The sequence below is a fragment of the Lepidothrix coronata genome, unplaced genomic scaffold (assembly GCF_001604755.1).
Source record: "Lepidothrix coronata isolate B3197 unplaced genomic scaffold, Lepidothrix_coronata-1.0 Scaffold179, whole genome shotgun sequence".
NCBI lineage: Eukaryota > Metazoa > Chordata > Aves > Passeriformes > Pipridae > Lepidothrix > Lepidothrix coronata.
The window spans coordinates 1,635,582-1,661,690 of NW_016690359.1; the positions used below are offsets into that span (position 1 = coordinate 1,635,582).

The following is a 26,109-nucleotide window of genomic DNA, read 5'->3' on the forward strand; positions in this document are numbered from 1 at the left end:
GCCCGGGGAGGTGCTTCCGGCCCGTGCCGCTCCGCCGGCGGCTCCCGGGAATCCGGGGGGTCCTGGGAATCCGGGGGATCCCGGGGCTGCCTCCTGTCCCCCCAAGGGCTCCCCCGCTGCTCTGATCCCCCGGGGGTCTCACTGCCCCACTCTGTGTCTCCCCACTCTCCCCCCGGGCCCTGAGGGCAAAGGCGGGTCCCTGTGAGGGCCTTGCCCCCTTCCTCCGCTCATCATCCCATATCCCCCGAGAGCCGCGACCACGGCGGGTTATGCCCCTTCCCGCGCGGGTGGGACCGCACAGACCCTCCCCGGCGCCACCACCCCCTCCCTGTTTTCCCGGTGAGTTTTTTCCCGGTGAGCTTTCCCGGTGATTCCCTCCCGCCCCCGCCATGGAGTTCGCCGAGCTGATCAAGACGCCCCGCGCCGACAATGTGGTGCTGCACCGGCCGTTCCACGCGGCCGTGGAGGGGACGCTGTGCCTGACCGGCCACCACCTCATCTTCTCGTCCCGCCGCCACGACAACGCCGAGGAGCTGTGGCTGCTCCACTCCAACATCGACTCCTGCGAGAAAAGGTGGGGCCTCTCGGTAGAGTGGTTGGCAAGGCTGGTTGTCCCGGATCCAGGTGTGGAGAGGAGGAAGGATGGAGATGGCAGTGGGGTTATGCTGCGCCAGGAGAGGTTGAGGTTGGACATCAGGAGAAATTTCCTCACGGGAAGGGTTGTTAAACACTGGAAGGGGCTGCCCAGGGAGGTGGTGGAGTCCCCATCTCTGGGAATGTTTAAGGAACGGCTGGATGTGGCATCAGTGCACGGTCTGGGTGGCAAGGTGGTGCCAAGTCACAGGTTGGACTCAATGATCTCAGAGCTCTTTTCCAACCTAAATGTTCCTATGAGAGCACAGGGCAGGGTTTTCCTTTTGCTTGGATGTTCATTTTGACTGTTGCATCTGAAAGGTTAATTTTTTGGTCATATGGAGAGTCAAAACTTGTGTGTTTGAACACTTCTGCTCTGTGTTAATTATTCAGTGGATCCATCAATAACCCTTGAAACACTTGAATACTTCAATAACAGTTGAAACACTATATGTAATTTCTAAATAATGCAACTTTACCACCTCCTTTGCATTTTTACCACCTCCTTTACCCTGTCCTTTGCAAAGGGGATGGAGGTCAGAGCGCTGGTGGAGGGATTTGCTTTGTGTCAGCCACCAAAACTGATGGACTCTGGAATTTCTCATCCCCAAATCCACCTCCTGCTGCTCCACACCATCATCCCTTGCTCCTCCAACTCCTCATGGGAATCAGTAACCCTTTAACAATGTATTTTTGTGGTTCAGCTGAGTTGTAGCTGCAGCACTCCCATTATTTTTCTTCCCCGCCCTGTTTTTATTACAGAAGCTCCAAAGATTTGGGGTTTTTTACCCTCATTCCTGCTTTACCTGCCCTGTCACCCTTTGCTCCCTAAGTGTCTGCCCCATCTCACCTGGTCTTCTGCTCCCTCACTTGCTCCTGTTTCAGCTTCCTCATCATAATTTTTTATTTAATTACAAAGTCTTTCTCATTTTTCTTGCCTTTTAAAGAAATCTGGTAGAACAGATTTTTCTGGAAAATTGCAGGAGCAATTAAAACCCACCAAGTTGGCAAAGAGTCTGGAATGGGGGGAATTGCTGAATGCTGATTAAATCTGTTGCTGCTTAAGTTTATTCCTGACTTTTCTGAAGTGGGAAAGGAGCAGAAGGGTGGGAAACTCAGGGAATGTGTTCCCATGGAGCATTGCTGAGTCCTTGGAGGGGGTTTGGCCCCATCCCTGTTACTCCTTGTACTAAAGCTCCATTTTGAAGATTAATATTTACAAGCTTTTCCTTCAGTTTTTAAATTTTTATGAGCTCAGCTGCAGTTGCAGTGGAAGTTAATCCCAAATAAGGAAGGAACATGGAGTCATGAGGAGGGATTGCTGGCTCAGCACCTGATTTACTACCGAATTACTCTGCAGATACTCACAGCCCTTATTTTCCAGGAGGTCTCCAGAGCAGCCCCTGAGTAGCTTTGTGGGAGTGAAACTTTACCATTTGAAGGGATAAGTGTATTTTCCCAGTGCTGGAGAGGATGGAATAACGAGACTCTCAGATCTGTAAAAGGTTTAGAAAGGCCCAGCCTGACCCTGCTGCAGGATCTTAGTGCACAACGTTGTGCCAGGCTCAGAAAATCTCTTCTCCCACTGAATTATAAGAGGGTTTTTTTGTACAAAACAGTGTTTTTTCAGATTTATCAGATGATTAAACTGCTCCTTGAGCTTTTGTAGCTCTTTAAACAGCTGGAATAGGACTGAGGAGGGCATCTGGGAGCTGGATTTGATTTGGAACCAGAGGTTTTTCTGGGCTCCCTGGACTTGTAACCGGTGGGGGGGGGTAAGACCTTCATTCCCTGAGATCTGCAGGGCAAATCCTGGCACTGCAGGGATCAAACACCAAAATTCCTTGTTAAATCAGAAATCCCAGACTGGTTTGGGATGGAAGGGAACATAAAGATCATCTTGTTTCACCCCCTGCCACTTATTTCCTCTCCCACTATCACAGGCTGCTCCAACCTGGCCTTGAACACTTCTAGGAATGGGGCAGCCACAGATTCTCTGGGAAAAATGTGCCTGGGCCCTACCACCCTCACAGCCAACAACTCCATCCCAAAATCCCATCTAACCCTGCCTTCTGGCAGTTTAAAGCCATTCCCCCTTGTCCTGTCACCCTCACAGTGGTGTAATATCTATACTTCCACTCCATAGCACAAGGATGGAATAAATTAAAATAAAAACAAGTTTATACCAAATAACAAGTTGGTTTTATATCTTTCTTTTCTTGCAGGATGATATTGGGGAAAAATTGCTGCTAATGGAGTTTTGCCTTGTAGGAATTTGTGGTGGGAAGAGCTGTAACATCCCCTCACAGCTCCCAGATCCTGTTCTGATGAGGCTCCTGTTCCATGTCCTGCTGTAGGTTCGTGGGATCGTTGGGCACCATTGTCATAAAGTGCAAAGACCTGAGGATCATCCAGCTGGACATCCCTGGGATGGAGGAATGTCTGAACATCGCCAGCTCCATCGAGGTGAGGATTCATCAGCATCAACAGAACCGGCGGGTCTCCGTCTCACCTCAACCTCAACAGCTTTTTGTCTCCAGTTAGGGAGGTTTTCATTGGGGTTATGTAAGGGAAAGGAAAATTCTGGAGTATTTCCCCCCAGGTTGTGGGATATTTCCCATAGGTTGTGGATTCCTCATCCCTGGAAGTGTTCGAGGCCAGGTTGGATGAAGCTCTGAGCAATCTGGTCTGGTGGAAGCTGTCCCTGCCCATGGCAGGGGGTTGGAACTGAATGAGCTTTAAAGTCCCTTCCAACCTAAACCAGCCTATGATTTCTGATAAATGTTAAAATTGTGGGATTTGCCTCTAGGTCTGTTTTTGTTGTTGTTTTTTTTTTTTTTTAATTAAAAAAACCCTGAAACTCCTTTCTTTAAGCCCATATCTTGCCACAGCATTTGGGAATGGGAAGCTCATTATGCTGAAGCATCAGAAACCATGCAATCATCTAGTGACAGGACAAGGGGGAATGGCTTGAAATTGCCAGAGGACAGGGTTAGATGGGATATTGGGAAGGAATTGTTGGCTGTGAGGGTGGGGAGGCCCTGGCACAGGTTGCCCAGAGAAGCTGTGGCTGCCCCTGGATCCCTGGAAGTGTCCAAGGCCAGGTTGGACGGGGCTTGGAGCAACCTGAGATAGTGAAAGGTGTCCCTGCCCATGGCAGGAGGTTGGAATGAGATGAGGTTTAAGTTCCCTTCCAACCCAACCCATTCCATGATTCCATGCTTTCTCTGATCCTCCCAGGTCCTTTCCACCCTGGATTCTGTCACCCTCCTGTATCCCTTCTTCTACCGGCCCATGTTCGAGGTGCTGGAGGACGGCTGGCGCTCCTTCCTGCCTGACCAGGAGTTTGAGCTCCTCAGCTCAGTGGTGAGTGGCACTGGAAGGATTTCCACAGGCACTTGGATATTCCCTGAAGGATTTCACCCAGCAGTGGCTGAACTGAAAATCCTGGATGGTAAAAAATTCATCTGTTGCCTGGGTGAGGAGTGAGTGTTGTTCAAACGCTCTGTGAACATCAGGCATTTTTGTGTTGTACAAGAGGAGGTTTGAGGAGGTTTTAAAACTTATCTGGGAGGACACAAAGGTAGGAAATGTTTTGTCCTTTGTGAATGACTCTCTTTATTAAAACAACAAACTGAAGCCCTTTGGCCAGGGTTTGCTTCACTTCACTTTGAATCTGGAGTGGAGTGAAATAAATCTCTGTCAATCCCTTAATCGAAATTAATATTTTAATAAAATTGCTCAGGATTCCTCATCTCTCCAGGAATATGACAATAAAGATGCCCAGTTTGAAACTCTTTTAGCTCTAGTTCATGCTGGGGAAATATTCAGGGAGGTTTAGAGAGCAGGAAACTTCCAGTCCTCTTTTTTCCAGGTGCTGTTGAGCACGTGTTATTATTTTGGTGCCATGTTGATATGGTACATGTTGATATTTTTGGTTGGTATTATGGTACATGTTGATATTATTTTGGGTAGGAATTGTTCTTGTGGCATTGCCTGTTATTCAAACTTAATTTTAGGATGCCCAATTTGAATTGAACCTAATTTTAGGATGCTGAACTATCTTTGTTGCAGGAACTTCCTTGGATTTGCATCTCTGTGTTCCAAGTCTTTGTTTCCCATCCAATATGAGCACTTGCTCCACCATCTCAGGTTGCTGAGCCCACATCCATTAGTGCAGCAGCACAGAACATTGATTTTTTTTTCTTTTATCTGCAGCCCAGCCTGTCTGCAGCATCTATCACTTCCTGCCTGGGACTGATAACTGAATAATATCATCAGCTTGGCCAGATTCAGGTGATGAAATCACCAGAAAATTAAAGGAGTTCAGAGATCTGGCTATTTTTGTCTCATAATTAGAGAACTCTCATGTATCTTCATCTGATGTCCAAAGACAGACAATCTGACTTATTATCAGAACTAGCAACACATGGATCCCTTAATATGCCTTTTTTTTTCCTTATTTTTTCAGAGATTTTAAAATGCATTTGTGAATCTCTTGTTTTTCTGCTCCTTGTAAGACTTACATTTAAAAATCATATTATTATATAGCAATATTTCATTTCTTTAAAATATCCCTGTCTGGCAGCTGTTGATTAATTCTTGGCTTTTAACCCTTAAAACCTCAATTTTTTTAAGAAAATGCTGTCAAAAGCCACCTTCAAATGATTTACATTCCCTGAACAACAGATAAATATGTTGTTGTTGACCAGATACTCCTTGTTCTGTGATGAAACTGCCTTATGTGAAGTAAAAGTAAAAGGCTGATTAAATTCTTTCTGCCATAAGTTAAATGAGTAGAATTCCAGAGGTTCCCCCCCGTCCATTAAATCATCCACCTGGATCTGTTATCCCTGACCTTCCCCCACATGTCAAATCCATGTAAAGTAATGTATTAATTCCACATTTCACTGCCACAGGAGAGTTGTTTTAAAACATGGACACATTCTCTAACAGCAAAGTAAAGCTGTAAAAGTTATAATTTTTAAAAAAATTAGATGATACATTAAAAATTTAGATTGTCTATGATGTTCTTTGTATTCTTCTACAGCATAACCAGTGAGGGGCTGAATGGAATTCAGAGTTTGTGTAAGGGTTTCTTATTTTTATTGAGCAGTCAGAGAAGAGCTGAGGGGTTTCTCTTCTGCCAAATTCCACAACTTCAGGACACTGCAAACTAACTGGAAATTGTTGCCTAAAATTATGTGAAGAGGCCATGAGAAGTTTGTACACTGACAGTATAATTAACATAAAGGTATTTTATTGCCAGAAAATTCACTTATTTCTCTTTTTATTTCCCTTTTTCCTCTTTTTTCTTTTCCCCCCTTTCCTCCTTTTTCTTCCTCCCTTTTCGTCCATTTTCTCCTCCGCTTTCCTCCTTTTTCTTCTCTCCCTTCCTGCTTTTTCTTCCCCCTTTCCTCTTTTTCTTCCTCCCCTTACCTCTTTTTTCTTTTCCCCCTTTCCTCTTTTTCTTCTCCTCCTTTCCTCTTTTTTCTTTCCCCCTTTTCCCTCTATTTTCTTTCCCTTTCCTCTTTTTTCTTTCCTCTTTTTTTCTTCCCCCTTTTTCTCTCTTTTCTTCCCCCAGCTTTCTTGCTCTTCCCTTTCCCCTTCGTGGCTGGAAAGAGCTCAGGAATCTGAATGGTTCAATTGTGCTTTATCTTATTGGAGCTTCTTTTAAAAAATCCCAATTTTCTGGCTTTGGGCTCAGTTTACAATGGTTTGGGTCACCCCCATTTTGCTCTTATCAGACAATCATCAGTCTTTGCATCTGTTATGCTCCTTTTTCATGCACAACCTGCCCCTAACAGGACTTTTTCCTTGGGAATGGCCTCTGCCATTGCTGCTTTGCAGGATCCCTCAAGGTCCTTGATGGTTTCCCAACTTTTTTTTTAAGGCTTGTTAGTAGAACTTGAATTATTTCCCACTGTTTTGTGGAAAACAACCTCTCCTGGCAATTCTGAGTTTTAGGATGAAGGATATCTTGCACTTCTGGAAATCAATATCTCTAAACAAGTGCTAGGACAAGAAAAGTAGAAATCCCAGAGTTAATCTTGCAAGGAAAAAATACTCATTTTTCTTTCTTTGGAGTCCTTTCCATTGTGCTCAGTGTCCTTTGCTGCTTCTGTCCTTAACCTTTTTTGATTCCTAAAAGAACAGATCTCACACTGGGAGAATTCAGTGTTAATTTTGTGCTTTCTCTGAGTTTTACACAACACAGTTACCTGGTGATGCTGAAGGTGAGGTCCCTCCTCCCTTCCATTGCAAACCCTCTGCTGCACATACCTAAATTGCTGCTGCCTCCCTCTTCCAGTTCTAGTGGCCATTTTTTCTCCCAAATTACAGCTCTACCCCAAAAAAAAACTAAGAATGGAGTTTACTCCAGCAGTGTGAAGCTGGCACTGCACAGGTTAATGGGATCTCTGCAGGAGGAGCTGTGCCAGGGAAGACAAATGGTGCCAACTGCTGCCAGGCCCCTCCTCCTTCCCATGGAACAGTAAATTACAACTGGATGACATAACAGGATCATCTGTCTCGTGTTATAAGTGGGGAGGGGAGGAGTTTCTGGGCAGGGTTAAATTACCAGAGTGGGAGATAAATCAGGGGATGCTCTTCCACTCCTTTTCATGCTGGTGATACCAGTGACAACCAGGCTCAAACACACCACAGAGCTCTGGCTTTGCCTTCCCCACATCCTGGGGAGGGGAGTTATCAGTTTTATCTTCCTGTAATGTATTTATCAGTTTTATATTCCAGATCCACACAGATTTTTTTTCATTGTGAACAGATTGTACACCTTTATGTGTAAATTAACACAGACACCCCAAAAAGCTATAAAAATATACAAATTGTCATTATTGGTGTATTAAAAGCTGGAGCTGTGACCAGCCACATCCCTTTTGTGATCCAGAACTTTTCATCTCTGCTTATAACCTGATGGCCAGAGGCAGTTTGACTTTGCATCTGGGAGAAGCTCTGCTTTCTGTAAACTGGAGCTGTTCAGAGAAGCTGTTTTGAGGCTAATTAATAATGAAATAAGGTTGTGGTGCAATACTGTCCAGCTGGGCCACTGCACACGGGCAGCAATTTCTGCTCTTGCTGCTGCTGCTGATCCTGATGCACATAATGTGTGTTTTTCCAGCATCTTTTTCTTAGATTGCCACTAAAAAGGACAATTTTATTGTCTCCAGTGCCACATATCCCAGGCCTCAGAGCTCCTGCTGCTGAAAGTGTTGTGAGTCAGATCAGCTTGTTGATCTGATGGAAAGACTTCATTGCCAGAAAACCTTTGTGAATTGATCCCAGTTTTCCATTTTTGCAGTGAGCCGGTCAGGATGATTTATATGAGCAGGTAGCAGCCAGGAGGTGCACGGCAAGAGGTAGCAAGCCTCTGGAAGAAAGGAGAGAGGGAGAAAGACCTAATTCTGATCAGAAATGTGCAATTAATACATGTTAAACCAGCAGACCTGGATCGAGGTGGGGTTTTGTGTATCCTGTTACAGGTTCATTTGTGCTCTTCCCTTCCTTTCTGTGCTACCTGCTTTACCCTTCTGCCTTTTAGTCTGGCTGAAACTTCCTGTGAACACATGAGCAGAGGTTTTATGGCATTTCTGTGAGGTCTCTGCCTCCTGCAGAGCTCTTTGTTGACCTTCTTCCTTGAGCTGGAGCCCAGCCCTGTGTCTGACCCTGGGTATCAGGTGCCTGAGTTCTCATGCCAAGTGCCTGTGAGGTGCAAGGTGCCAACACTCAGCACTTCTTTCCCAAGGATTTGGCTCTTGGAAGCTCAAAAGTTACATAACAGGAGCTGAGGATGAGACCTTGGGCCTTGGATGCTCTGCTGCTTCCAGAAGACGCTTTGGGAGCAAGAGCTGTCGTTAAGCACGTGGAAAAGAACCAAGCTGGAGGTATTAAATTGCAGTTTTAACCTCAAGGCAGCTCCAACATCTGGAGTTGGTGGAAATTCCTGCCTTTCTCAGCCCTCTCTGTCTTGTGAACTCTTCTTTCAGCACAGATGGAGGGTTGAGCCCATGTTGCTGGATCTAAATGAACCTTTCTGCCCCCTAAATTTGCTGATGTAGGAACACATTCCTGCTCTGGGATATCCCACATTGTCTGTGCCTGTGAAATAATTGAAAGCCACAATCACCCATTTCTGACCACTTGGGCTTATTTGGTGCTGTTTGAGGATGTGGATAAACCAGAGAGGGAACTGTTGTTCAAGTCCTGCACCTCAAGAACCAGAATCACCTGATCATTTCCTCCACTTCTTTATCTGCATGTTGAGTAATGAGTGTCTGGGAGCTGCTGCCACGAGATGTTTTCAGGGAGCATCAAGGATTTGGGAGAAAATTAATGGGTCAACAGACCTATAAATGGTTGGTAAAAGGACAACTGAGCTTTCTCCTTTGGTGCAGATGGAGCAGATCACCAATATTCCTCTGCGTGTGCCTTATCCTGCACATGGAAGTTCTTCTTCCCAGGGTTTAATGCTCTACCACTAATAATGTGTTTTCTGACCCAAAGCCTGTGTGTTGTTCTGGTGTTTTTCAGACAGATGAGTGGCGTCTCAGCTGCATCAATAAGGAATTCTCTGTGTGTCCCTCCTACCCTCCAGTTGTCATTGTCCCCAAATGCATCACCGACGACGAGCTCCGGAAGGTCGCCATGTTCCGCCATGGCAGTCGCTTCCCAGTGCTCAGCTACTACCACAGGAAGAATGGGATGGTGAGCTGGGTTTGGGTGTTGGTTGTTCCTGAAGGAAGTGTGTGGATCTGTTTGTTTCATGGAAAAGCGACTTGTGCTCTGGAATTAACACAGTTTGTGATGTTCGCCTGGTTTATTTTCCGACTTTCTCAGTGGCTGCAGTGAAAGTGGTTCTGGGGGATGGATGGAATGAGTCATCTCCATCCTAGAAATAGCCATTAATGTGCTTGTTTGGGAATGTGCACGGCATGAGCTTGCTTACAGCAGTTAAGAACAAGATGAGGTTTGTAAAAGCACTGCTGGCACCCTGACTTGCTTTGTCTGCCAAGAGGCTTCAAGGGAAGGATGACAGGAGCCACATTGTCCCGTCTGAGTGGTGGGCCCTCATCACATCATGGTGACAGCAGAGCCAGCACTGATTCTGCTCTGTGCCTGTGGTAGGAGGATCAGAACAAGCTGTTCTCTGAGCCTGGCAGTGCAACATGATTCAGGAGCAGCAAATTCTTGGTGTTGCACAGGCTTTTTGACAAGCCAGAGTCTAATGGAGTGACTGATGCACTGCAATTAAGAAATGCACTCTATCAAACTGTTGAGTATTTGTGTCTCTTGCTGATGTAACCAGTTCTGAGGATGTTGGGATGTCCAACCTGCAGCTTTTAAACTTGATACAGGCTCCTCAAATGCTCTAATGCCTTCTCACCTCCTGGTGCCAAGATCTGTAAGCCTTGAATTTGAGGATGCCGAGTCTGACTCAGTAATAACTTGGGGCTTTTTTGCCTTGCTTTAAAATCAGCCACCCACCAGCTCCATATCAGTTGTGTTTTCTGCTTTTTCTCAGCTCAGCTGAAAACCATCAGAGGAAGATTTGCTCAGTTATCTCTCCAAATTGTGCATGTTTCAGGTGTGAGGGATATAATGGTGTGCGGCTCAGAGCATTTGAACTTGTGACAGTAACTTTGTCCCTCATGTTCTCCTCATGTTCTCCTCTTGCCTCTGAGTTCCCAAATGTCCTTGGGATTGCTGACTGGCTGCCCTCACATTTTAGTGATCATTTGAGCTGCTGGGGAGCTCCTGAATTGGAAAGCATTTACTAAAGAGAAATCTCAGCTCATCAGTCTGTGGACTTAAGGTTTATTAGTTAATCCACGAGGGAAAACTGTCCCTAAGAGGCATCTTTTAACATGTGAATGATTTGAGTGTTTTAAGAACAGAGTTGGGAAGAGACCTTAAAAATGACAATCCCCAAAATGTTTGCTTCATAGGATTACAGAATGGTTTGGGTTGGAAGGGACCTCAAAGACCATCCAGTTCCAACCCCCTGCCATGGTCAGGGACACCTTCCACTAGACCAGGTTGCTCCAAGCCCCATTCAATCTGGCCTTGAACACCTCCAGGGATTTATAACACTTCCAAGGTTTATAAAGGAGCCATCAGCAGGAAGCCAGTTCAGAGTTTCACAAAGATGGTATTTCAGGTATAATTAAAGGGATAAAGCCCCTAAGATGATATCTGTAATTTAGAACTTTACCTGCCAGATATCCTCAATTCGAGGATATGTAGTTTGGTTTTTAAATACGTTCAGTTCCTGCAAAAGATTGGACTTAAAAAACCCTGAGGGATTCAGGGCAAGGCTTGGAGCTCAAGTGATTGGTGCCTTTCAGTCTGAACTCCCTCCATTTCCAGTGCCTAATTCCTGGTTTTGTGTCTCCCCAGATCATGATGAGAAGCAGCCAACCCCTTACAGGTACGAACGGGAGACGCTGCAAGGAGGACGAGAAGCTGATCAACGCCTCGCTCCGGCCCGGCAAACGTGGCTACATCATTGACACCAGGTCCTTGAATGTGGCCCAGCAGGCCAGGGCCAAAGGAGGGGGCTTTGAGCAAGAAGTCCACTATCCCCAGTGGAGGAGGATTCACAAGGGTATCGAGAGGTGAGTGGAATCACAGAGGCCCTGCCCTGGGCTTGGCTTTGTCAGGGCTGTGGTTGCTCCATGAAGTATTTGCTCTGTAAGAAGAGTTGTGTATGCTGGTTCCTGTCAGCAGGGTCATGTTCTTTTTATGGCCAAATCAGGATGTGTGGATGATAAAGGTTATTTGGGTTTCGGTTCCTTGTTCTGAACAACCTGCTGCAGGTTTCAGGCATCAGGCATCTCCCTGTGCCAGCCATAGCCACACTCCAGCCTTCCTCTCTTCCCTTCTCACTGGAAGGAGCCAGAAAACTTCTGCAGGTGAGGATTTGTTCTGTGGCAGTGGCAGTCACACTTTTATCCAGAGGATTTTCCCAGAGAAGCTGTGGCTGCCCCATCCCTGGAAGCATTCAAGGCCAGGTTGGACAGGGCTTGGAGCAACCTGGGATAGTGGAAGGAGTCCCTGCCCGTGGGAATGAGATGAGCTTTAAGATCCCTTCCATCCCAAACCAGTCTGTGATTCTATGAGCCAGTACTTTTCACTAGACATCTAATATTGTTTGATCATTTAGGGACAAGTTACTAAATTAAATAGACTTTTAGCTTGGCCTTATTCAATTTCTCTTAACCCTAATTTTGGAAAATCCTCCTACACAGATGTGCAGTAATGTTAACTGGAGATATTGGAAAGCAGTCACTCCCCTCATCACTGTAAAGACCAGCTCCTGAGGAGTTAATTAAGGAATTTCCTGGCTATTACTTCGAAGTATTTGGTTTTGCTTCTAAAGTTTTTACTTGAACTTAAATTTTTGTTGATTATTTTACAGCTCTACAAGCATCAAACAGAAGAATGAATAAACCACAGTATATGAACACTAAATAATCCATATCCTGGTTCCTGTGTTACTTCTTATGTTTCCAATAACATTTTCCTTTTCCCAAAGGTTTAATATCCTGCAGGAAAGCCTCATCAAACTGGTGGAAGCTTGTAATGACCAGTCCCACAACATGGACCGCTGGCTCAGTAAACTGGAAGCTTCCAACTGGCTGACTCATGTCAAGGAGATCCTGACCACGGCTTGTCTGGCTGCTCAGTGCATTGACAGGTAAATCTCTTGCAGAAAGGCTTGAGTTTCTCATTCATTTTGTCATTAGATACCTCTGGAGTATTAATAACTGCCCTCCACGATCTGGCTCGTCCTCATGCAAGATGCTGTTTCATCATCCTGGTGAAGGAATGTTCCTCCAGTAAATCATGCTGAGGGAGGCAACCTCGACTAAGAATAGGGTTTAAATTATGTAATTGAGGTGTATTCCTATGTCTGATGCAACCAGTCTGATTTAGATTCCTTTATTAAAGGTTTAGGTTAAAATGTGCCCATCTGAAATGCTGTTTGAGAGTAAAGAGAGGACACAGGGTTGATTTTTTTTTTTCCAAAAGTCCTTTTTTCTTTTCAGCTGAAAGTTTCCAATACCCCACCTCACTTACAGAGGTTAAACCAATGGCATTTCCTTGTTTTCCCCAGGAATTGGCCCAGTGCTTTTCCCCTCTTACATTTTCATCCCTAAGCAATCCTGCTCATCCCTTCTAAGTGCTCATGACCTCTCTTAACCTGACATTTCTGTCACAAATCCTGCTGACTCAGCTGACTTGTGTTCAGACCTCAGCCTGGAGAGCCAAACCTCCCTGTCAGGTGCCAGGGTTTGTAAGGCCAGATGAAGGAGTTAAATATGTGTTTTATTTGTGGCTCTGAGCAGGAAAAGCCTATCCCAAAAATTCAGGGAAAACCTGGCTTTTCATACCAGCTGGAGAATGTGTTCTGCAGGCACACAGGCAGGCTGGAATGCTGTCTTAGTGGTAAATCAGCATCAGAGCATTTAAAACGTGAGCTCTGTGCTTTTTGAAAGCACTGACAGTGCTGGTTTCATTACTGACTGTGCCAGGAAAGGATTGCTCTGGATCAATACTTTTGTCTGGAATTCTTTCCTACATGCGTACGATGAGAAAGATCAGTGATGAAACCATTCTGGCTTGTTGGGACAGTGGCTGATTTCATCATTTTTAAGTTCAGCTTTGCTTTTTCTGTTTACCTGGAGCTGTGTCAGGTGCCTGACCTGCCTCACTCAGGGCCTGGAGGTCAGAGGTGAGCTGACAGGGATGATTCCATTATTTACCATGGGCAGGAATGGCTGGGACGGATCCTGCAGCATCTTGAAGGTCTGGGGCCTGAAAGGTGAAAGGGGGAAATCCTGTTATCCTGCTGTGCCCCACTTTGAGGAGGGCATAGGTTGGCAGCCTTTGGAATTGTGCTTTATCTGTCACTGCTGTGAGAGGAGGGGAGAAAGGTTAAGACAGGTAGGAAAGGAAGGTTTAGATTAGATATTAGGGAGAATTTCTGTGCAATTACAGTGGTGAGGCCCTGGGACAGGTTGCCCAGAGAAGCTGTGGCTTCCCCATCCCTGGAAGTGTTCAAGGCCAGGTTGAATGGGGCTTGAAACAGCCTGATCCAAAGCCTTACCACTCTTTCAGTGAAGATACTTTCCCTAAACGTCCACTGTCGCAACTTAAGGCTGTTTCCTCTTGTCCCGTCACTTGTTACCTGGGAGAAAAGACCGACCCCCACCTGGCTCTGACCTCTTTTCAGAAAGCAGTAGAGAACCTCAGTTGAGGCCCAAATTAAACCCAGGTTTGAGCAAGAACCTCATAATACTGATTTGCAGAGCATCTGGGTGGTGATACATCTTCATTTCAGTGCTTATGGGAAGATTTGAGAGTAATGAGCAAAACGGTGAATGACACAAGCTCATTTTGAGCTGCATTTCCCAGCTGTAACTCACAGGGGTACCACTCCAAAAGAGTGAGAACCACAAAGGAGATCTCCCTGTGAGATCAAGACAAAGAGCCTGGATTTCCAGACTGCTTAGCAAGAAACTGAGCCTTTCATGATGCAGAGCTCTGGTTAGTGTTGGTGAGGACCCAGGTGAGAAGGTGGGATGCTTTCTTAAGGGATGTGGTGGTAAAGAGACAGCAAAACCTCAGTATTGTCAGCACTGGTGTCCATGGGATGTAATGGCATCCACTGGGATGTGTATGCCCTTGGGATGTGTTCTGCTCATTCATACTCTCATTCATACTCTTGTCTCTTCCCACCTCTTTCTTTCCCAGGGAAGGTGCATCAGTGTTAGTCCATGGGACTGAAGGAACTGATTCCACGCTCCAGGTCACTTCTCTGGCACAGATTATCCTGGATCCAAGGTGCAGGACCATCCGTGGCTTTGAGTCTCTTGTTGTGAGGGAGTGGCTGCAGGTAAGAAACACCTCTGGACAAAAGGGCAATCTGTTCCAGTGACAGCTGGATTGGGAAATACCCGGAGAGGCAGCAAACAGGTTGGGCCTTGTTGAAGCCCTGCTTGGTGTGAACGGCCTTTGTCCTCAGAGCAGCATCATTCCCTGAGTCATTTGTACCTCTGGCACTTTGTGGGGCCTCTGCCTCTCCTGGCAGTTTTTTGGGTTTGGGGAACTGCCTGTTTTGTGTGCTCAGGATGGACATCTCTTACCACAGAATGGTTTGGGGTGGAACAGACCTTAAAGATCATCTTGTTCCACCCCCCCTGCCATGGGCAGGGACACCTTCCCCCAGACCAGGTTCCATCTCTTCCATCTCTTCAGAGCCTTGTTCAGACTAAACCACAAAACCTTAGTTCTGCTCTTTGTACCCTTGCAGTCCACATCAGTTTGTTCTTGGTCACATTCCCTGATCAAATACAGGACTGTTCACACAGCCTGGGAAAGGCAGGCAAATTGGTCACAGGATCACAGAATTGTTAGGGGTGGAAAAGCCCTCTAAGATCATTGAGTCCAGCCACTCCCCAGCACTGCCAAGGCCACCACTGACCCATGTCCCCAACGTCCACATCCATATGGCTTTTAAATCCCTCCAGAGATGGGTACTCCACCGCTGCCCTGGGCAGCTGTGCCAGGGCTGGCCAACCATCTTCATGAAGAAATTTTCCCTAATACCCAATCTAACCCTCCCCTGGCACAGTTTGAGGCCATTTCCTCTTATCCTGTCCCTTGTTCCCTGGGAGCAGAGCCCAACCTCGCCCTGGTTCCCCCCTCCTGTCAGGGAGTTGCAAAGAGCCAGAAGGTCCCCCTTGAGCCTCCTTTTTTCAGGCTGAGCCCCCCCAGCTCCCTCAGCTGCTTCTGGTGCTCCAACCCCTTCCCCAAATTCGTTTCCTTCCCTGGACATGCTCCAGCCCCTCAATGTCTTTCTTGTCATGAGGGACCCAAAACTGACCCCAGGGTTTTGAGGTGAGGCTCAGCAGTGCCAGCACAGGGGTATAATGGTTACCAGCAGCTTGTTACTGGATGCCTGAGCAATAACAGCACGGTCACATGGACAGAACTGTCTCTAAGGTCTTTTTTGCTACATGTACCCACATCCCACTGCTTTGTGTGTGATGCTTCCTCTGATTCCCACAGGCTGGTCACCCTTTCCAGCAGCGCTGTGCCCAGTCAGCCTATTCCAACAGCAAACAGAAGTGGGAGGCCCCGGTGTTCCTGCTTTTCCTGGACTGTGTGTGGCAGATCCTTCGGCAGTTCCCTTGCTCCTTCGAGTTCAATGAACAGTTCCTCATCATGCTCTTTGAACATGCTTATGCTTCCCAGTTTGGGACTTTCCTGGGAAACAATGAAAGTGAAAGGTTGGTAAGGATTGCTGGATTTGAACCCTTGTGTGTCTGACAAAAAATCATGGAATGGTTTGGGTTGGAAGGGACATTAAAGATCATCTCGTTCCAACTCCCTGCCCTGGGCAGGGACCTTCTACTAGACCAGGTTGCTCCAACCTGGCCAAAAATCCCCACCCATTCCCAGTTTATGTAGTCTCTTACACAGAAACTCTTCCATAAAAGAATAAACAGCTGGAGTTTGACGTGAGTCATGGCTGTGGGAAGCAAACTTGTCCATGCAGGCCTGGAGGAGAAGGTCAAGGCATCAGAAGCCAAAGCTGGCAAGTCTGGTCCTTACCTGTCAGGGAGGAACATGACTCTGTAGCCTGGTGGTCCTGACACCCCCAGGTCCAGCCCTGAGTGGGGCTGCTGGGAGTAGCAAATGGGGGGAGGGCTGGAGCCTCCCACAGCTGTCAGAGAGGTTTGGATTCCTGTTTTGAGGTGGATTCCTGTTTTGAGGTTAACAGTTCAGCCCTCAGGACTCCTGACTCCAGTAAGACCATGTCTGATGGTCTCCTGCTTAACTGAACATGAAGGGAAAAACCGAACTGATATTACAGATAAGGGAGGCAATTTAAAGCTTCCTATAAACCTCTCTGCCCTTCATCTTGGCTTAGAAGAGACTCTGCTGCCTTCTGCAGGGCTGCTGAACTAGTCATCTGCAAAACCAAGTTAGACTTGAAACCAATAAGATGGAATTTGGAAGAGTATTGGATGTTACATGTAATAACCTGCCTGTCACATTCGAGCCCGTCAGCCTGAGAGCACAGACAGGGTTTGAAGTCTGATGTGAAGCTTGTGCTGTCTGAAGCATTCACAGGGATGGTGAATCTCCTCCTGGCTGGCAGTTCAATTTGCTAGTGCAGGCAGGATGTTTGCTGCAATCTAAGGAATAGAGATCCCTGTGTGACTCCTTGTGGTGGGGTTGCCCCAGGAAAACAGCACTGCTTGCCCTGTGTGCTTAGATCCTTCCTGCCACCAGAGGGACCTGTCAGATGTGCCCATTGCACAATTCCAGCAGTAACACTGCTTTTATGTACTCAAGAATTCCATTTCCATCCTTCCCTGGTGCAGACCCATCCCACTTTCCAGCTCTGCCTTAACACAGGAATTCAATCCCTTTCAAAACCTGGCACTCGAACCACTGTGGGGAGGTGACTGATCCTTCACCTGGACAGGAGGCAGCCAACTTCCACACAACTTATAAATGTTATTTCCCCATCTTTTATTCAAAACTAATGGTAATCAGCCAGGTTGAGTAAATTGCTTTAGGTTTGCACCCTGTGCCACGATGGTGAGAGGTACTGAAGGGATTGTCCTGAATTATCTGGGCTAGTGGCATATTGAGAAACTTGTGGCCTTCTAGTCTGTGTGGTTCTGACTAAAACAGTCTTTACGGATCAAAGTGTATAAAACTAACTTCCTCCTGTGGGTTTCTTAGGGCTAAACTGAAGCTGCCTCAAAAGACCATGTCCCTGTGGTCCTGGGTGAACAGGAATGAAGAGCTGAGCAAATTCCAGAATCCCATTTATGAGGCCAACAGCTTGGTCATCTGGCCCGCCGTGGCCCCACAGAGCCTACAGCTCTGGGCAGGTAAGCCAGGCTTGCTCTTCCTGTTACAGACAATATCTACTTTGGGACTGCTTGTAAAGCTTCTCCTGACCTTTTTGGATAATCCATGTGCAGTGAGTTCCCTGCTGCAGGAACTTTCTCCATCCCATGGGTGCTGAAGAGTTGGTAACAGTGAAGCAAAGTGGGCTGTCGTGGAAGCGGGGAGACATGGATGGGTCTGATCAGGATATGAGGAAAAGAATGGAACCCCCTCATTTTTCCTTTTATTAACCCTGTTTAATAGAATGGTGAACTTGGAGAGGAGGGTCAGTATTTTTAATGGCTGTTTAGGGGGGAGGGCAAGGGAAGAATATGTAAACTGATGGAATATGAACTCCTTGTAACAAGAAACCCTCGTGACCTGTCTGCCCTGGGCTTTCAGGTGTCTTCCTCCGGTGGAACAGGCCTTCCCAGTACCTGGAGGAAGCCCAAGAAGAAATGGTGAAGATTATAAAATACAACAAGGAACTCCAGGACAAGGTGAAGGTGTTGAGGAGGCAGCTGGCAGAGCTGGAGGCGGCTGCGAGGGTGCAGCACAACCCGTGAGCTGCCCGCGCTTTGCCTCAGGTCCTTCCTTTCCAGCCCCCTCTACACTAAAGACTGAACGTGGAAAAGTGCATGTGTTGCTGAGCCCTTGGGCCCAGCTGCCCTCAGCCCTCCCACTGCTGAAACCTTCACACTATGAACCTCCCTGCTCTCCCGGGAGGGATTTTTGTTTTGTTTACAGAAGACACAGCTGGGCACAGTGTCCTCTCTTGGCCGCTTCTCTGTCTCAGCGTTGTGTACAGTGTCAGCAGGAGCTGGAACTCTTTACCTCCAACTGTGTGGATGACCAGGATGGGCCAAGAGACAGGATGTCTCCAATTTATTTTGGACTTTTTCTGGGTTTGTTGAACTCTCTAAACACTCACAGGATTAAAATACAGACTTCTACATAGATAGGTAAAGGCATTTTGTCTGAAAGCACTTTTTCTCCCCAAGAGTAGGTAAGGCAGCTTAGTTCTTTAGTTTCCTAGAAAAACTAGAAATTGTTAAAATCTAACTACAGTTTCTGCCAGTCTACACAATTCTCTCAGTAGCCTTCACATCTGACACTTGGGTTTTTGTGTTCAGCATTGGCTTGGGAGCAGAAATTTAAATACCAAACCAGAGCAAGACTTTTCAGTGCAATACAGAACTGAAGTAGGGATTCTGCTGCTAATGTTTAAGCCATGACTTCCAGGTGGAATTGTCCCTCATGGATAAATATCTCCTAAGAAATAACAAGCTTCTTTTATTCTGCCTGGAAAACAAAAAAGGTTTGGTAGCTGCTGGAGGTGTTCACTTGCAGAACAGGGGCTCAGAGCTGTCCTTTTACCCAGATCCAAGCTGCCTTCTTGGAATTTCCAAGTCCCCTGGCTGGGTTTGGACACCTGGCCAGGTTCACAGCATTGCATCTACAGCTCAGCAAAGCACTTTTGCTCCAGCTGATGTGCTTTTCCCCCTTGTGCTCTTATATCCATGTTGTGAAACCTCAAAAAAGCAGGAGCTGGAAGTTCAGGTGACCTCCCAGATCTGCTGCAGATTAAGGGGCCATCACACTACAGAAATGCTCAGAGTTTAGATGATTTGTAGCTGCTAAAATTACTTAAAGACTTTAGGGATAAGCTTTTTTTTTTCCATTTAACTTTGTATTTTGTCGCTGCTCTTCCTGTTTCTGCAACTTCAATCTGCTTTCATGAAATCAGAGTTTTCTTTAGCGATTTTTTTTCTCCTTTCAAAAGACAGGTAAGAGTAGGTCTGAAATACTCATTTTCTCAGCTCAATTCCATGGATGGACAGGACTGAGAAGAGTTGAATTAACAGCAGCACATGTGGCTGGGATTATCCAGAAATCTTGCTGTTACTGAAATGGAGCTGCAGGAGGTCGGTGGTGTTCTCTTTGGAAACTGTTGAGCTTCCAGTTTGGGGAATGAAGCTGCCTTTATTTAAAAGCCACTTTCACACAGATAAAAATGCAGGATCTTTAGTTGTCGTAGAAGCAGCTGGAGAGTGATCTGCAAAAATCATGTGGCCACTAAATATATTCTAAGGAAATCCTATAACCAAGGAAGCAATATAAAATTATGTTATAGTGATTAAGTGCTACCTTAATGCCTCTTGTTCACTCTTTATTTCCTTAATTCTTTTCTTCTTGACTAACCTAAACTTAGCCCTAAAGTCATGAAAAAATACCAAGATCCCTTTTAAGCCACTGAAGGCAGAAAAGTAATTCTCCCTGCTTGTAACACTGATTTCTTTTTAGGTTTGGAGAGTGATGGTTTTGTTCACTAAATCAAGTCTGACACAGGGAATGCTGCTCAGGGTGATCTGTCCTGCATCACAGGGGAGGCACAATTTGGCTGTTCCCTCTTCCCACCTCCAAATCTGGCTGCTGGAGATACCTCTGGGTATGTTGTTAATATAAGCCCTCTAAAATGAATGTTCACCCTTTAAAATCATGTCTGTGGGATCTGCACCTCCCTGGGTGGTGTTTCCCTTCCCAGTTCAGGATTTGTACATCTGAAATCCATTGTCCCCAGCCAGATGGGAAGGGTTCAGAAGGCACTGTTTTCCTTGTAATAGGCTATACATAAAACACCCTTAAAGGTTATGCAATTTCCTAACACAGTAATTATAGATTGAGCTAAATAATAGAGAAGCAGAGACGAGATTTTTTGGGATCTAATTGCCTGGCTCTTCCAGCCTCTCCTGCAAACTGCAGGCATCCCAGGAAATTGGGAAACCAGCTGTGACAGCCAACAAAAGGCAGGACATTCCCCCTGAGCTGGCATTTAATCCATCCTCCACTTGTGTCTCAGGGCTGAATCCACACCCAAGTGCTGTATGTGCCTTGGCTTGGTGGATCCCAGCCTTTGTGTGGAAGTGCTGGGGTCACCCTGAGCAGCTCCAGCAGTTCATTCCATAATTCCTGTCCCTGCAAACAGGTTGCCTGCAGCAGCCCTGTGAGGTGTTGCAGGTGATGGAGTTGGGACACGATGTGGTGTTTTAGCTCCTGCTGGGAGAGGACAGTTCACAGAGCTCTTGTGTCAGGCTGCTTCCATGTTCTCCTTTAACCTTTCCATTCATTCCCAGTGCTTCCCAGGCACCAGTCTGGTGGCTGCTGGTGTGAAACACAGCGGAACACTCCGATTCTTTGCTTCCCTGCTTGTCTCCCATATTTAATCACGTATTTAATATCGACGTTGGATTTGCCCCCTCTCAGAGGGGGGACACCTGCCCCCTGAAGTCCCTGACACCCCTGTTGCAGATTCCCAGCGTCTTCCCAAGCTCCAGGTGCTGTGGCAGTGCCCAGCTCTGGCTCTTCCCTGTGCCACTGCCTTACACCCCCGCTGACCCCCTGCTTCTGCTCTTTTGCACACACTAATTGTGGAACAAGCTGGACACTGAGGGCCCCACCTCCAAATTTTGGGGTCAGTCAATGAGGACACTGCCATTTACCAAAAGAAAAAAAGAAGAAGGGAAAAGGAACTAACTTGCACAGTTTTCATAAGGGAATTATTTACCTTCAATATTTTGATTGTATTGATCTAACTCTTGAATGTGGCACTGGTTGAAGTGCACTCCTGTTGCATAGGATAGAACTTCAGATTGCACTGTACAGCATTTTGGTGTCTCATGTGTGCTTTGCTCCAGCCTTGGGAAGTGCTCTTGTGTGTCCAGGCCCCTGTGGGAGGAGGGAAGGTGTATCCCAGCACTCCCTGTATTTTGTGATAGCAGCACTGTGTGGTGTGTGCTCTGTATCTGTTCACTGCTGCCAGTTCAAGTGATGAGTGCACTGCTGTCCCAACATCTGGAATTGCTATTTGGACTTGGCTGCTGCATCAGTCTTGATTTTTCTTGTAAAAATTGCAATGGCAGGGCTGGGAGTTGTGCTATTTTAGGTGTATGCTGTGTGTGTACAGAACCCCAGCTGCTGTGGTATGGAATATATTGCAAAAAAAAGGTAACAAATCTGAGGAAAAAAGATCATGGCTCAATGTTCAGCCATTTGGGGGGAGAAAAACAGATACAAAGTGGCTGTAAACTTTGCTGTAGATATGTGAGAATATAGTAGATGTGTCTGTTTAAATTAAAATCTTGAAGACTAAAAAGTTCTTTCATTATAGTGCTGAATCTTTATTGGTGTGGTGTCTGCTTCCCACTGTGTGTGTGTGACTGGGATGTGAGTTCTTGCCTGAAATTTTAGCTCTTTTCAGCTCATGTGTGTTTTATTTTACAGCTGAACAGGTTCTGTGATTGTAGAAGAGGGATGGAAGGAGAAGGTTGAGACCCTGAGGCTGTGAGTGGCTGGCAGAGCTCTGATATCAAGGTTTTGGTCCTTGGACACCAGCTCTGCACATGATGGATAAATAATTAGCTTGGCCAAAGTTTTTTGCTGGTATTGAACTCTCCAAAGGCAGAGAGGTAGGGGTATTCAGAGGGAAAAGGGTTTGGACTGAAACAAAGCCCTGTGGAAGGGAGATGGTGACAGAAGGGGGAATGGTTTTAAACTAAAAGAGGAGATTTAGGTTAGAGGAAAATTCTTCCCTGTAAGAGTGGTGAGGCCCTGGCACAGGTTGCACAGAGAAGCTGTAGCTGCCCCATCCCTGGAAGTGTCCAAGGCCAGGTTGGACAGGGCTTGGAGCAACCTGGGATAGTGGGAGGTGTCCCTACCCAAGGTAGGGGGTTGAAATGAGATGGTTTTTAAGGTTCCTTCCAACCTAAACTGTTCTGTGACTATGAGGTCCATCCAAAGACCTGGGGTCACAGTTACCTGTTGTTTTTGAGGGACATGGGGGTACCGTGGTGCACTTGCCAGGGGAAGGAACAAAAAAAGACTAAACAGCTCTTGGGAAATGGAGGCTGGGAACTGTGGAAGCTCCTGGATCTCTCCCTGTTGGTGAGTCAGGAGTCTGGGAACCACTGGGCTTTCTGTTTCCCTGCAGTGTCATCTGTGGTCTCTGCAACTCCTTGGGAAGGTGGTGAGTTTTTGTGGCTTTTGGTGTTGGAGCAGATGGAGACTGGGGGGGGTGTGCAGCCCTGTGTGATGACACAGGGAAAGGTGCTGAAGGTTTTGATGTGAAAAGATTGATTTTCAGTCCCTCTATCTGCAAAACATTTCCAAAAGTCTCAGCTGAAACAGAGTAGGTCTATTTAAAATACTTTCAGCTGTGATCAGGCAGCCTGATCTGGGTTAAGCTTGATTTTAGGAGAAGAGGGAGAAAATAACTAGAGAATCATAGAATGGTTTGGATTGGAAGGGACCTTAAAGACCATCCAGCTCCATGGGCAGGAACACCTTCCTCTATCCCAGGTTACTCCAAGCCCCATCCAACCTCCAACCTGGCCTTGGACACTTCATGTATCAGGAGTCCATCTGACCAAGTGTTGAAATTTGGTTTTATTCAACTTCTCTTTTTTTTTTTTTTTTGAGACTATTGGCATTTCTGTTTTGAAAACCCAGGTGTTATTATTCAGTGCCACTGCAGGACTCTCTTCCATGCTGCCTGTTTTTCCCCCAAGCAGTGAGAGAAGACAATGAGGAGGATTTACCATTGCACATGGGCTGGAACTCGGTGATGCTGGGCTGTGTTGGCTGCTCTCAGCTTCCCCTGCTGTGGGAATGTCATGACAAGCCCCTGGCATTTGTCTTTGAGAGCTGAGCTGATGATCCTTTGATGTTCTGCTGTGAGGGTGTTGCTGATGGATTCAGATACTTTATCTGATGCTGCAGCTCAGCTAATGGAGGGTTTGCTCTGAAAGCTCAAAATCTGCTCCCTCAGTATGTGAAAGTGCTGGCAAACAACCCAACCACTGCACTGAGTTGGGGCAACTCCTGGGATCAGTCCAGGCTGAGGATGAACAGATGGAGCAGCCCTGGGGAGAACTTTGGGTGCTGGTGGGTGAGAGGCTGGACATGCCCCGGCCATGGGCACTCCCAGCCCAGACACCCCCCGTGTCCTGGGCTCACCCCACAGCATGGGTAACAGGGGAGGGGGGGATTCTGCCCCTCTGACCCCTCAGGTGAGACCCCACCTGCAGAGCTGCCTCCAGCCCTGGGGAACAACAGCACAAGGATGTGGAGCTGCTGGAGCGAGTCCAGAGGAGGCCACGGAGATGCTCCCAGGGCTGGAGCCCCTCTGCTCTGGAGCCAGGCTGGGAGAGCTGGGGATGTTCAACTGGAGCAGAGAAGGCTCCAGGGAGACCTTGGAGCCCCTTCCAGTACCTAAAGGGTCTCCAGGAGATCTGGAGAGGGACTTGGGACAAGGGATGGAGGGACAGGACGCAGGGAACAGCTTCCCACTGCCAGAGGGCTGGGAGAGATGGGACATTGGGGAGGAATTGTTGGCTGCAAGGATGGTGAGGCCCTGGCACAGGTTGCTCAGAGAAGCTGTGGCTGCCCCTGGATCCCTGGAAGTGTCCAAGGCCAGGTTGGATGGGGCTTGGAGCAACCTGGGATAGTGGAAGCTGTCCCTGCCCATGTCAGGGGTTGGAACTGGATGAGCTTAAGGTCCCTTCCAACCCATCCCATTCTGTGATTCTGTGACACACAGACTCACTGTGGTAAGATGTGTGTTACACCAGTCTTAAAAACACTGGTTTAGTTACTAAACTCAGGTTCGTTACAGCTTAGGGAGGTACACGCCCAGTTTCCAGGACTGCACATCCCAGTCGGAGGTGGTACCATCCAGGATGGTCTCTTTCCTGGCATGAAAAACACTTGTGATGTGCCAGCAAAGTAAGTGCAACATTTCCTTTTGATCCTTGATGGTATGGAATAAAAACTTCCTGGCAGGAATAAGGGTTGTTTTAGAATTTGGGCTTTTTGTTTTAAACAGAGAACTGCTTGGAGGCTTGGAGCAACCTGGGATAGTGGAAGATATCCCTGCCTATGGCAGGGGATTGGAATGAAATAGCTTTAAGGTCCCTTCCATCCCAAACCATTCCATGATTTTATGGCTTAATGAGCTGTCATCTTAGACTGTCACTGCAGCTGGATCTTCATGTAGACTGGAAGAACAATTCCTTTTTTATTTTTATTGTTTTAGGCACCAGACTGGGATTTGGGAGAGTGAAGTCCTAGTCCTGCCGCTGCCACAGGATTGCTGGTGTCATCTCGAGTCTCTTCACCAAGGAACCACAGGGACAGCACATCCCTATGGCAGGAGCTTTGCTGTGTGTCCAGGTGTCCTGAAAGGCTGGGAAGAGCTTCTTTCCCTCAGCTATCCAAGCACAGTGGGTGCAAGTTCAGCAAGGGCAGAGGGGAGCAGGATGAGACCACAAAACCCCACAGAATGTGTAGGAGGGGATGGGAGGGAGATCAAGCCTGAGGTTCTGGGAGAGGCTGTTTGTGAAAGCTTTGAACAAGCAGCACTTCTGGATGCTCCATGGGAAAAGGGAGGAAAAAGGCAGTGGTGTAGAGTGGGGAGAGTGACAGGAACAGTCTTAGAGCCACCATGGCTGCCTAGGAGAGGATGGACAGTGCTTGTCTGCTGATGGAGATTCCCAGCAGCAGAAGTCATTCCCAACAACCCTGGTCACCATCCTGGCAGTGCTCAGAGTCCCAGCATGGAGAAGTCCCTCACCACAGGCTATGCAAAGGATGCTTAGGAATTTCCGGTTTACTGTGTGTTAATAAACTGCCCCTCCTGGAGAGTGGGAATGGTCTGGGGCTTTTCTTGGTCCTGGGTGACACCATGTTAAATTTCTTGCAGTTTTGGAACTGTTTGAGGCAGGAAGAAATGGGATCAACTGCTGAGGAATCAGATCCCTCAGGGACTGGCTGCATATGTTGCTCTCCAAATCAGGAGCATCCCTAAATCTGTAACCCAGCTGCTGTTCCAGGGTGTCTGAGTGAGGGAGGTGGATAATGTGCTGTGAGGATCAAGCTGTTCCTCTTCTGAGTTAAAATCAGCCTTTTGCTGCCCTCTCTCCCTGTTTTCAGCTGCCTGGATTTCCTTCTGCTGAGAAACCTCAACACCCAGCCCAGATCCCTCTCATTATGGCCTTGAGAGGCAGAGCAGCTTGTTGGAACATGTCCTGCTCTCTTCCCTTTGATTTGCATTCCCAATATTCCCTTGTTAGTCTGTTAATGAACTTCAGGTTGTTTTTTTATGTTTGAAGTCTTTCGGACATGGATTTATATTATTTAAAAAAAAAAAAAAAAGAAATCCAGACAACAGACAAACCCACAAAACCTTTAAATTCAGATAACATGAAAAATACAAACCATACAAACTTCTCAGTTGCCTGTAACTCTCTCTCTCTCTCTCCATGGAGCATTTTTGGGGACATGTCTTGACATGCACAGAGATTCTCTGAGCGGGATTGGAACAAGCTGCCCAGGGAAGCAGTGGAATTGCCCTGGAAGTGTTTAAAAGGTATGTGGATGTGGTACTTGGAGACATGGTTTAGTCATGGCCTTGGCAGTGCTGGGAGAACAGTTGCACTCAGTGATCTTGGAGGTCTTTTCCAACCTAATTCTAGGATACACATGGGTGAGGAC

General features: G+C 46.9%; 1 protein-coding gene across 12 annotated transcripts; it reads left to right on the forward strand.

Annotated features, from left to right (window-relative positions):
* On the forward strand, positions 1–25,770 carry MTMR9 (myotubularin related protein 9). Of its 12 annotated transcripts, XR_001877308.1 has the most exons (14): positions 1–574; positions 2,991–3,099; positions 3,874–3,999; positions 9,181–9,354; positions 11,047–11,264; positions 12,185–12,346; positions 14,407–14,548; positions 15,724–15,944; positions 17,413–17,564; positions 17,965–19,487; positions 21,844–21,903; positions 22,550–22,585; positions 24,233–24,342; positions 24,653–25,770. XR_001877308.1 is itself a non-coding variant. In XM_017830456.1 (10 exons), the coding sequence occupies exons 1-10, from the start codon at positions 390–392 to the stop codon at positions 18,126–18,128; spliced, it is 1,653 nt and encodes a 550-aa protein (XP_017685945.1). In that variant the 5' UTR covers positions 1–389; the 3' UTR covers positions 18,129–21,743. The 12 variants fall into 12 exon arrangements, 1 of the variants encoding a protein (XP_017685945.1); XR_001877304.1 differs by having other exon boundaries at positions 17,965–20,011; positions 21,844–22,585; XR_001877307.1 differs by having other exon boundaries at positions 21,844–22,585.
* The last annotated feature ends 339 nt before the right edge of the window (positions 25,771–26,109 follow it).

Excerpts from the sequence above, each read along its gene's own strand:
- MTMR9 (XM_017830456.1), top strand. The coding sequence starts at position 390 with ATGGAGTTCGCCGAGCTGATCAAGACGCCCCGCGCCGACAATGTGGTG. Across the intron at positions 3,100-3,873 it reads ACATCGCCAGCTCCATCGAG|GTCCTTTCCACCCTGGATTC; the intron begins GTGAGGATTCAT and ends TGATCCTCCCAG. Across the intron at positions 17,565-17,964 it reads GAGCCTACAGCTCTGGGCAG|GTGTCTTCCTCCGGTGGAAC; the intron begins GTAAGCCAGGCT and ends CTGGGCTTTCAG.